This window comes from Dendropsophus ebraccatus, chromosome 11 (assembly GCF_027789765.1).
Source record: "Dendropsophus ebraccatus isolate aDenEbr1 chromosome 11, aDenEbr1.pat, whole genome shotgun sequence".
In the NCBI taxonomy this organism is placed as follows: domain Eukaryota; kingdom Metazoa; phylum Chordata; class Amphibia; order Anura; family Hylidae; genus Dendropsophus; species Dendropsophus ebraccatus.
The window spans coordinates 84103582-84116402 of record NC_091464.1 but is presented as its reverse complement, the minus strand read 5'-3'; the positions used below and the strand labels follow the sequence as shown (position 1 = coordinate 84116402).

General features: G+C 41.9%; 1 protein-coding gene across 2 annotated transcripts in view; it reads left to right on the top strand.

Annotated features, from left to right (window-relative positions):
• Window positions 1–9824, top strand: part of ADGRG7 (adhesion G protein-coupled receptor G7) — a 45442-nt gene extending 35618 nt beyond the window's left edge. Inside the window, exons 13-16 of one of the 2 annotated variants that reach the window (XM_069944762.1) lie at window positions 2752–2827; window positions 4382–4540; window positions 5836–5995; window positions 9102–9824. In XM_069944762.1, the coding sequence (XP_069800863.1) occupies window positions 2752–2827; window positions 4382–4540; window positions 5836–5995; window positions 9102–9326 (620 nt within the window). In that variant the 3' untranslated portion in view covers window positions 9327–9824. The remainder of the gene's footprint in view (window positions 1–2751; window positions 2828–4381; window positions 4541–5835; window positions 5996–9101) is intronic. The other variant, XM_069944761.1, reaches the window with a different exon arrangement.
• The last annotated feature ends 2997 nt before the right edge of the window (window positions 9825–12821 follow it).

Genomic DNA, 12821 nt, shown 5'->3' with positions numbered 1-12821 from the left:
TTAATAGTAAAAAGCCCCCTCCCCTAATAAAAGTCTGAATCACCCCCCTTTTCCCAGGTTTTAAATAAAAGTAAACAAATAAATAAATAAATAAACATGTTTGCTATCGCCGCGTGCGTAATCGCCCGAACTATTAATTAATCACATTCCTGATCTCGTACGGTAAATGGCGTCAGCGCAAAAAAATCCCAAAGTGCAAAATTGCGCATTTTTGGTCGCATCAAATCCAGAAAAAATGTAATAAAAAGCAATCAAAAAGACGTATATGGGCAATCAAGGTACCGATAGAAAGATCAAATCATGGCGCAAAAAATGACACCTCGCACAGCCCCATAGACCAAAGGATAAAAGCGCTATAAGCCTGGGAATGGATCGATTTTAAGGAACGTATATTGGTTAACAACGGTTTGAATTTTTTACAGGCCATCAGATACAATATAAGTTATACATGTTATATATCGTTTTAATCGTAACGACTTGAGGAACATGCATAACAAGTCAGTTTTACCCCAGGGTGAATGGCGTAAAAACACATTTCCCCCAAATAAAAGAAATGCGTTTTTTTTTTCAATTTCACCACACTTCGAATTTTTTTCTGGTTTCGCAGTGTACTTTATGCAAAAATTCAGCCTGTAATTGCAAAGTACAATTAGTGACGCAAAAAATAAGGGGTCATGGGGGTTTCTAGGTGGAAAAATGCAAGTGCTGTGACCTTTTAAACACAAGGAGGAAAAACCGAAAACGTAAAAACGAAAATGGGCCATGTCCTTAAAGGGTTAAAGGGGGTTATACAGGCTCCAAATGAAAGCAGAGCAGACAACATTTCAGTATGCCAATGCTGTACTCACTCACTAAGTGGTGATGCTAGGAGTATGGTGCATGACTGCTGAGGCCACAGTGACCATGTGATATCTGCACTAAAAGGTAGACCGGAAATGACAACCACAGCCTTAAAGGAGAAGTAAGTAACTGTTGGTTAATGTAATTTAATTTGAGGCACCTTGAAAACTTTCTTTTGCAATCTGGATAACCCCTCTAAGGGACCGAACCTTAAAGTGAATCAATCATGAAACAGGGAAAGGTCCCTCCCAGATGACTGCTAAGATTAGTGACAGTGTGCAGCCAGAATGCTAGATTTAAACTCAGTTTGATAAATTTCCTATATGGTGTAAAGTGAAACTGGCCCAGTTGCCCCTAGCAACCAATCAGATTCCAACTTTCATTCCTCACAGGCTCTTTGGAAAATAAAAGGTGGAATCTGATTGGTTGCCAGGGGCAACTGAGCCAGTTTCACTTTACACCATGGGGGAAATTTATCAAACTGGGGTAAAGTAGAATCAGATTCCACCTTTCATTTTCCAAAGACACTATGAGGAAAGAAAGGTGGAATCTGATTGGTGGAATCTGATTTGATAAATGTACCCCACTGTCTGTATAGGGAACAAAAATAAAGCTCTGACAGACAGAATGTTGGACCTCTAAAAACATTAAAATAAATGGCCACAGGAGAAGAAATACTGTTGGAAATGTACAATCTTTAGACATTTTCAGACACTTTCCCTTTGCCTGACAAAAGAGGTGTGGCTTCATTAAAAGGGGGTGTGGTCTCGACCAAAGGGGGGGGGGTCAACATTGTACACCAATAATCAGGTGCACTTTAGGTCGAGTATAAGTTGATTTTCTTTTCATTGGTGAAAGTCCCTGCTGTGGTGTGCCCCCGTTGTACCTGCCGCAGGTTGGAGTGGCGCTATTGCCATTGTAAATTTAGACTAGACAGTCTAAAGCTATGTTCCCGAAACATTTTTAATTGCCTGTTTAAGGGATGTATTTTGGACGGACGTCATTTTCCTGTCAAAAATTATGTCTGTAATTTGCATAATCTGGCCGTGTTTGGGTAGGAAAAAGAGGTAGATAAAGACGTTGTGGTGAGCGAACCGGGTTCGGGTTCGAGTCGATCTGAACCCGAACGTTCGGTATTTAATTAGCTGGGGCTGCTGAACTTGGATAAAGCTCTAAGGTTGTCTGGAAAACATGGATACAGCCAATGACTATATCCATGATTTCCACATAGCCTTAGGGCTTTATCCAACTTCAGCAGCCACCGCTAATCAAATGCCGAACGTTCAGGTTCGGATGGATTCCAGCATGCTCCAGGTTCGCTCATCTCTAGTTGTGGAAACATAGCCTATGGCATAGTATTTCCATCAGTCTTTTTTAAACCAGAACCAGGAGTGGGTTGAAAACACTGTGCAACGCTGTGCAAATCTTTCCATTATAGTTTTGCCCTGTCAGTTCCAGTCCTGGTTTTGGTTGATAAAAGACTGACCAAAAGACTGAAGGAAATATTCTGTGTGAACATAGCCTAAGAATGCAACAGATATATCCAACAGCCTATTGCACTATTGTGCTGTGATAAATCTTTCTCAGGCTATGTTCCCACAAAGTAATAATAAGTGCATTGTCCAATATTAGTGATCATGGCCGTTATTTGCCTTTTTTTTTACATTGTGTGAACATATCCTTAGTCTGCCTAGTCCGAGTTTATGCTAAGAAATTCCGTAAATCTGGAGCAATGTTATTGATATTTGGAAGCCCAGCAGCTGTGACCTTGTCCCTCCTGCAGTATTTCTCTTCATTGCAATGGATGATTTAGGGTTTGATTGGTTTATTACACAGAATGATTCACTTGTAACAAGGACTGAGATATCGATAAAGACAATAATATGTGCATTTCATTCTCTGTGTTTCCAGGACTCCCAGGGTTAATTGTCACCCTAACCATTGCCGCAACATATCCAGGACAGAACAACTACAACCGGAAAGAATTGTAAGTACGATATTAACTCTCAACATTTTATCTATCTGAAAGGAGACGGTCAGCTATCAACAATATCTCAAGCTGTTTACATGGCTATGTAAGCTGTGAGACTACCCATACCTTTATTGTAGGCTGCCATCGCCTAAAAAAAAAAAATAAAATTATATCTGCTCTGCAGTGTCATAGAGGCGTGGCCAGGGCACTTCACTGTCCATGTGGCTAACTAGTAAGGATGAAAATGCTTTCACAAAAGATGCGATCAGCTGATCATACAAGTCAACTGTTAGGGTCCTATTAGACAAAGTGACTTTTAAAGCAACTCTGTACCCACAATCTGCCCCCCCCCCCAAACCACTTGTACCTTCAGATACCTGCTTTTAATCCAAGATCTGTCCTGGGGTCCGTTCGGCAGGTGATGCAGTTATTGTCCTAAAAAACAACTTTTAAACTTGCAGCCTCGTGCCCAACAGGAGTATCTGTGCCCTAACTTTGCACCACCCCTCCGTCCCTCCTCCCAAACCTCTCCATCATTAGGAATGCCACTGGAACATTTTCTCCATGCTGAACATTTGCACAGGTGTCTTAACGATCCAGCCCATGTGCCAGGCTCACACAGCTGATGAATAGGAGGCAATCTGTCTGGAGTATTCCTAATGCTGAGGAGGGCGGGGAGGAGAGACAGAGAGGTTGTGCCAGCCTAATGCATACACAATCTAGGCCACAGCAGTTTGGCACGGGGCTGCCAGTTTAAAAGTAGTTTTTTAGAACAATACCTGCATCACCTGCCGAACGGACCCCAGGACAGATCTTGGATTAAAAGCAGCTATTTGGTTTGGCGGGGTCAGATTGTGGGTACAGAGTCGCTTTAACTACTAACGATAAAGGATCCACTAAAATTGTTCACCATATTACACAGACAATAGTCGTCAGTTACGATCATCTACTCCATCTGATCCCAGCAAAAGAGCAAACGATGTGGAATTATGGTGCGTTTACACAGAACAATTATTGTTCAAATTTTCGTAATAACGATCGCATTTGAGCAATAAACACAGTGTAAACACAGCAAACGATCAAGCGACAAACGAGAAATTGTTCATTTTGATCGTTCAACATGTTCTCAAATCGTCGTTGGCAAAAAATTTGCAGATTCGTGTAAACAGTCTTTCACCGATTCACCCTATGTGTGAGATTGGCTTAAGCGATCTTAAAATGATCGCAATAACGATTTTTCCAAACGATATATCGTTCCGTCTAAACTCTGATCGTTATAAAAAATACATCGTTACTTCTAAATCGTTAATCGTTTGATTGGGCGAATTATATTACACTGAAGGGTTAGGGAACGACTAATGATGATTTGGTGTCAACGTTTTCACGGTGGTCGTTTAATCATTGTCGGCATTTTACACAAAAAGATTATTGTTTAAATTGGAATAATATAACAATTTTTTGCACGATAATGGTTCCGTGTAACAGCGCCCTTATTCTTGGTGTCATTCTTGTCTGACTATACTTTGTGATGGTATTCATGAGAATTTCTTCTATTTCGCCCATTGACAGCTGTTGGCTACTTGCTGAAAATAAGAACAATCAATTTGACATTTCCAAGCCAATGCTGTGGTCTTTCCTCATTCCTGTCGGCCTCATCCTTATAGCAAATATCGGCATAGTGATAGCCATCGTGTACACCATTTGGAAGAAAAGGACGGATCTCAAAAGGTACCTGGTATATATAGATCAGGGACATAATGAATAGTCAAGTAATATCGCCTTAGTCTTTATGGTCAGACAGGGTTAGGGGATCCCTAGGTCAAATTTTATAATTTTATTAGACAACTTTTATAAACATTACAAGTAGTAATGTTACATGTTTTACATCTTATTAAAGTGGTACTCCCCTTTAATAAGAAATTTTTCTTTCAAATCAGCTGGTGTCAGAAAGTGCCAGAGATTGGTAATTTAGGCTAGGTTCACTCTTTGCAATCCGTTTAACGGAAAAATGAGGTCGACCACGTTTTGTGTCTGTAAAAAAAACCGATCCGTTTTGATCCGTTTTTTTTTTTATAATGGAAGTCAATAGAAAAACTGATGCACAAGGTTGCATCCGTTTATGGCAATCCGTTTTTCATCCGTTTTTTTTGTTTTTATTTAAACAGATTGCAAAAACATAGTGTGAACCTAGCTTTACTTCTATAAAAAAAATCTCAAGTCTTACAGTACTGATCAGCTGCTGTATGTCCTGCAGGAAGTGGTGTATACTTTCCAGTATGACATAGTGGTCTCTGCTGCCACCTCTGTCCATGTCAGGAACTGTGCAGAGCAATAGCAAATCCCCATAGAAAACCTATCCTGCTCTCCAGACTGGAAATAATACATCATTTCCTGCAGAACATGCAGCAGCTTGAGATATTTAAATAGTAAATTACAAATCTCTGGCATCAGTTGATTTAAAGTAATATTTTTTTGCAGGAGTACTCCTTTATATTTTGCATAGTCAACCCCTCAGTACTGTAGAGTAGTAGTCTTTCCTGAGAAAATTTTGATTTTAGAGAAAACCGCCACAGCAAAGCAAGTAGAACAATGGACCTAATGTTATCAGGGGATAGTGAGAATGAAAGTGTTCCTGCTGAGATGTTTTGATTGGTTTTGGTCGGGAGGTTCATAGCCCCAGCGATCACCAGGAGAAGCGTGCAGCCAAGTATTTACTCCTTGAGTCAATGTTCTACCCATCCTGGCTTAGTATAGGACCTACCACCTTTTCACACGATCTGCGGCAGGGGTAGGGAACCTTGGCTTTAGCTTTGGCTGTCCAGACATGATGGGAGTTGTAGTTTTGCTACATCTGGAGAATCAAGGTTCCCTACCCTTGATCTTTGGTAACAACAAAGATTTATACTCAGTTTTAACATATTGGACCCAATAAAACCAGGTGCAGAAGAAACAGCAGTTTCGATCATATAGTCGAGTTAGTTATTGAAGTTCATTCTTACTGTCTTTTTGTGTTTTCTACCCAGCACGAGGAAACTGTCCTTTCTAAAGAAGACATTGGCCACGTTCTCAGTTGCATCTCTCCTGGGAGTCACCTGGATAGTTGGGTATCTGATGCTCATAGAGACTGATGACAATACCCATTTAATTTTCAGTTTCATATTCTGCATTTGCTGCTCCACACAGGCAAGTGGGTCTATGTCTACAGATACTAGAATATATAGTGCTGTACGCAGTGTCGGACTGGCCCACCAGAGGATCCTCCGGTGGGCCCCCAGCTTCAGAACATGCACTAACACTGCCTGACATGTCTTTTCTCACTGGTTCTTCATTGGTGGGCCCCAGATACCCCAGTCCGACACTGGTTATACGATAGATGGTGTACACAATCCTGCCCCACAATCCTAAGAATAAGGTTGCTGCACCACTAGTATTTGCCACAACCGCTCTGCGAGGAATAAAACATTACTAGGTGTCAGGTGTTTTAAGAAGGAACAGCTGACTATTAAACCTGTGGGGGGATGTAGAAAAGGATCGGGCATGTTGCATTTCAATAGTTTGATCCTTTCGTTCTTGGAGTCTTGCGGCGGCTGCCCTCCTCTCTCCGCGCTGAAAATGGACATGTTCATTCTTCAACGCAGAGAGAGGAGGCCCGCAGGCATCCCATAGACTGTCATTATGACACAGAGGCTGGTGGGATTCAGCTACAGGGAATTCCGCCAGTTTTGCTCTGTGTGCACGGAGCCTAAGGGAGAAACTTGCTCTCATGTGCCACATATTGGCGGTAGCATCCTTTCCAATGCGACTTTTTTTTTTTTTTTTTTTTTTTGAAAGCCTTAAACAGGCCTGTAGAATATAATAGACAGGAGAGAATCTCTCCCAAAAGAGAAAGCTACCCATCTGTAAATGTTTCCTTTTAATAAAGATTCTGGCTAGACTAATATAATCCCTAGTCATCTTTAAAGGGGTACTCCAGCATTTTTTTTCCCTTTCAAATCAACTTATTTTAGAAATATATATAGACTTGTAAATGACTTCTATTTGAAAAACCCAAGTCTTCCAGTATTTATCAGCTGCTGTATGTCTTGCAGGAAGTGGTGTATTCTGTCACAGTCTGACACAGTGCTCTCTGCTGCCACCTCTGTCCATGTCAGGAACTGTCCAGATCAGTAGCAAATCCTCATAGAAAACCTCTCCTGCTCTGGACAGTTCCTGACATGGACAGAGGTGGCAGCAGAGAGCACTGTGTCAGACTAGAGAGAATACACCACTTCCTGCAGAACATACAGCAGCTGCTAAGTATTGAAAGACTTGAGATTTTTAAGTAGAAGTAAATTACAAATCTATATAACCCTATGAAACCAGTTGATTTGAAAGAATTCAAATCAGAAGATTTTCACTAGAGGATCCCTTTACGGGAGTAAGGCATTGACCCGAAGGAATGCTCCAATAGGCAGTACTAAAGAGAAAAGGCTACTTTACATATCCTTGTTCCCAGTGATGCATTTGAGGGTGATGTACACAGTCACATCTCAGACTGAAAATGTATACAACAAGCCCCTTATAGTGCGCAGCCCCCTAGTGGTGAGCTATTCACAGGAGGTCATACTGCTGGAACTCTCTGTACTCAGCAGCTATGATGGAGGGAAATTGTCTGCTCTTATGTATTTCTTTTTACAGTAATGGCTGTGTAATACAAATGTTATAAAGGGAGAAATGATCTGTGCTGCTGTGTTTTGCTCAGTCTAATAAACAAGGAAATGTAGAAGCTTTCATAATAGAATAGTGGATTACAAGTTGGTGCCAAACCCCTTTTTGAAAGGCCGGGATTCAGAACTCCCACGCTGCCAGGCTCTCCTGTAAACTATATACTTCTTTATTGCAATGCAACACGTTTCGGGGGTCCACCCCCCCTTCATCACACATCAAACACGCTGCATTGAAATAAAGAAGTACAGTGGTATCTTGGATTATAAGTATAATACGTTCCGGGGCCGCGCTTGTAATCCAAATCACTCTTAAACCAAAGCAAATGTTCCCATAAAAAAATCATTGAAATGTTGACAAATGAAGATGACAAAAAGATGAAACAGCTGGATATATCATAAGTTACTGTACAGTATAGCGATCAGCATGTAGAGTATAATGTATAGTAAGAGCATAAACCTAAAAAGCAGCAGCAGTTTGTAGATACAGGATGCAGATCCACATAATGCAGTAATGTAGTACAACAGGCTAGAATAGAGAAGCAGGGCTGCTGTCAGAGGTCTGTGTGGTCACATGACTGCAATAGGGAAGGCGTGTGTGTTCAGCATGGACCAATCAGGAAGTGAGAATCACAGAGCTGTGCAGGAGGACAGTGACAGAAACTTCTCTATACAGCAGTGTGTATAGCTGAGTGTAAGTGCAGGCAGATTATAGCAGCAATGTGTAAGTGCAGGCACAGTATAGCAGGAAACACAAAGGATAACAGAGACTGCAGGAGGAATGAGCAGGGTATAGGGTGAACACTGTTTAGCAGCGCTCTCTGTCTGGGGAGAGCGGGGTTACAGCTATGGAGAGATTACCTCCACAGTCCTGTCCCCTGATGTAAGCCCCAGCCTGAAGTGGATCTGCTATGATTTGAAAGGTGAGGGAGACGTCCTGGGTCAGAGTACAGTGCTGTAGACCCCGCTATGCAGACCATGCCCCTCCCCCACTCCCCCTCCTAGCCAGTACTGGGAGCTCTTAAACCAATTACAATTTTGAAAAACTGTGAGCTCTTCTTGCAAAACGCTCTCAATCCAAGTTACTCCTAAACCAAGGTACCACTGTATATAGTTTGCAAGAGAGCCTGGCAGCATTTTCTTCCAGATCCGGAGTTATGAAACTGGGTCTTTAAAAAGACAAAGGGTTTTGGTGCCAATTTGTGCCCAGCTGGAGATATCAGAAGGTAGATGGAAGCAAATCCTTGGTTTACACACAAAGGAAGACATTTACTATTGTTACATCCCTGGTGTACTCCAGGGAGAAGGCGTAGATTTGCCCCGTCTCCCTGGCATATACCTGTTGTATCTCCTCCTCGTCTGATTGGTGGGCAAGGGGTAGGGGGGCAAGGCAAGGCGGGGAGGAGGCACAATTCTAGTTAACGTCTGCACATGCTGCACCATTGAGTTCCATATTTCTTTTACCATATGCCTTATGCACAGGTTGTCCTCATCGACAACACTTGTAATGCTTTATACTATTGCTTAAGTAAGCCAACCTGTACAGTCACCCATTTTACTGAACTATCTGTATCTTTTGCACCCAGGGGGTCCAGATCTTTGTATTTTACACTCTAAGATCTCCACTATTCTTAAAGAAAGTGGTTCTTGTCATCCGCAAGTTTAACGCCTGCAAAATATACTTGCATTCTGAGACGTACTGGGTTAACAAGATTCGAGAACGGGCAACTAGAAGATACCAAGAAAGATTTAGAAACTTGTCAGACTCCACCGCTGGTTTATTCTCTGATGACACGAAGAGCAAAGAATAAATTAATTTTTTTTTAATACAAGTCTCTAGATATTGTTAACATTTGTGTGAATGATTGTTTTGTGAGCTCAAGCCAGTCATGTGCGCCCATATTGTTTTGGCAGCTGCAAAATCGAATGGACCACACTAATATAAGAGAAGAAAATCTAATCACTGATGTGTTCAATGCTATTATATCCATCAGCAAATCACCAATGGTGGCTAGTTACAATACGATTAGTACAATCAATGTCTGTTCCTCTTAATTTATTTCAGAAGACTAGACAAGAGCCTGACTGCGGCTATTGCTAAGGATTTGGGCATCACATTTCACTTTCCTTATTCAGCCACTTGGTGGCAGCATAACAGCAGAAATATTCCTGATATTGTAATGTTGTTTAAATACACCCTGTGGCTTTGTTCACACAACGTACATTTTGTGAAAAGAACGGACAATGTTTTCAATTAAAGGGGTACTCCAGCGAAAATCTTTTTCTTTTGAATCAACTGGTTTCATTAAGTTACATAGATGTGTAATTTACTTTTATTTAAAAATCTCAGTTTTCTTATACTTATCAGCTGCTGAATGTCCTGCAGGAAGAGGCGTTTTCTTTCTAGTCTGACACACTGCTCTATGCTGTTACCTCTGTCCATGTCAGTAGCAGTAGCAAATCCCCACAGAAAACCTCTAATGCTGTGGACAGTTCGTCTCGGACAGAGGAGGCAGCAGAAAGGACTGTGTCAGACTGAAAAGAATACACAGCTTCCTGCAGGACATGCAACAGCTGATAAGTACTGGGATACTGGAGATTTTTAAATAGAAGTAAATTACCACTCTATATAACTTTCTGAAACCAGTTGATCTGAGAAAAAGATGACCTGAATAAAAACAGATGACAGAATTGATAGAGACCTGGGCCTCAGTTTGAACAGGCTATAACTCACGATTGCGGCGATTCTCAGAACTGAGGCCTGGTACGATGTCAACTCATGAGATGACTGTGATAAGTGATATGTCCAGAGTTAATATTAATGACAACAGTGCTTAAAGTAGGTTGTTTACCCCCACCCCAGTAGGCAGGTATGTTGCCAGATACTTATGCACCCAGCAGATATTTACATTCTTAGGTCGCCCCAAGTGACCCCTTTTTGCCAGAATTTAAACAAATCTATACTCATCCCCTCTCCCACACAGACCTCTCTCAGGCACAGCAGCCATGCCGCCTCCTTCCTCCTCTGTAGTGCAGGTGCTGATAAGTGACATCCTCATGCCTGCACTGAGGGCAGAGGTTACAGGCAGCTCCTATGCTGCCCAAGGCCTACATTGACTGCTTTCATTTGTATGCAAATGTGCACACATACAGCTGAAAGTGATGCTTATTATTCTTGGTAACCAGGGCAAGTGTTCTGGACGCTTAGGTAGCGAGCAAGCACACCATGGAATATAAAGGGGCAATGGTCTTCCATCTTTGGGCCGCCCTGGAAGACATGGTCCTGGGCGATAGACCATTTTGTCCTTATTTTTAGGGATGGTCCGAACCTGGTTCGGACGAACCCGAACCCTCCGCAATGATTACCGCTGTCTGCCCGCTCCGTGCAGAGGGCGGATCCAGCGGGAGGAACGCCTGGAAAACTGGGATACAGCCATAGCCATTGGCTCTATCCAAGTTTTCCAGGCGGTCCTTCCGCTGGATCCGCCCGCTGCACGGAGCGGGCAGACAGCGGGAATCCAATGCCGAGCGTTCGGGTTCAGCCGAACCCGAACCTTGCCGGGTTCGGACCATCCCTACTTATTTTAACCACCCCTTGAAACATACTGTTTCCCTGAAAATAAGACCTAGTAGAGGTTTTGCCGAATTGCTAAATATAAGGCCTTCCCAGAAAGTAAGTAAACCCGTGGCTTGCTGCCCAGTCTGCCGTTATCCCGTTGCCTCTCACCATACCGTACGTTGTCCCTGCTGTGCTGTATGAATGTGCTGCGATGAGCTCCCCCTGGTGGCCAGAAGACACCATACTGTGTGCTGTCCCTGCTTTCTGTACGAGTGTTCTGTGGTGAGTTCCCCCTGGTGGCTGTAAGCTGTTGGAACTGCTGTGGGAGATTGTTACAGTCTCCAGACTGTACAGTATATAATAAATGATGTTGTTGTTTGTTTGTTTTTTTAACAATAAATGTATATTCTTCTTCATGGAAAAATAAGACATCCCTTGAAAATAAGACCTAGTGCATCTTTGGGAGCAAAAATTAATATGACAGTGTCTTATATTCAGGAAAACAGGGTATATAGCGGTTGTATATATAGTAATATGTATGTGTATACACACACAGTGAAAGTGCCAATGGGCAGAAATCTGGTGGGGACAAACGATAAATGTGGGCCGCTGTATTTTCCAATAATATCTATGAACCTAGCTGTATACAGGTAATGACAATGCTGCCTATTGAGGTCATAGTAAACTTACCCAAATGCTTCTAATACCTAGCAAGTAAAACATTGACTTGAAAGCAACTAGTAGCTGCCTATTTGCATATTTTGCCTGGAGAAATTTACAGTTTCTTGGAATTTTTCATCAATGCTTTAAAAGAATCTTTCAGCAAGTTAAAGTGCCCCTGTTGTTATAACTTTCAAAGTCTAAATCATCAGTAGATGTGATATAATGCAAGTTTGTAATATACATTCTTTTTTTTTGGTGTTTTGTTATCATGCTGTAAAACAAAGCTGAACTTACCAGAAACCCAGGTCCAGTCTCCTGAAGGCAGCTATATGACAGCTATACTTACCAGAAATTCAGGTCCAGTCTCCTGAAGGCTGCTATATAGTAGCTATACTTACCAGAAATCCAGGTTCAGTATCCTGAAGGCAGCTATATATAAGCTATACTTACCAGAAATCCTGTTTCAGTCTCCTGAAGGCAGCCATATAACCGATATACTTACTTGTATCCAGGTCAAGTCTCCTGAAGGCAGCTATACTTACCAAAAATCCAGGTCCAGTCTCCTGAAGGCAGCTATATATCAGCTATACTTACTTGTATCCAGGTCCAGTCTCCTGAAGGCAGTTATATAACAGCTATACTTAACAGAAATCCAGGTCCGGTCTCCTGAAGGCAGCTATATAACAGCTATACCTACCAGATATCCAGGCCTAGTCTCCTGAAAGCTGCTATATAACAACAACTTCATAGAAATCCAGGTCCAGTTTCCTGAAGGCTGCTTTATAACAGCTATACTTACTGTATCCAAGTCCAGTCTCCTGAATGCTGCTATATAACAGCTATACTTACCAGATATCCAGGTCCAGTCTTCTGAAGCTTTTTAGTCTTTTGCTAGTTGAAAAAAAAGAGACTAAACACATGTTCAGGCCAGTACAGAGAATCACAGCTCAATGGGGGAGATTTATGAAACTGGTGTAAAGTAGAATTGCCTTAGTTGCCCCTAGCAACCAATCAGATTCCACCTTTCATTTTTCAAAGAATCTGTGAGGAATGAAAAGTGGAATCTGATTGGTTGCTAGGGGCA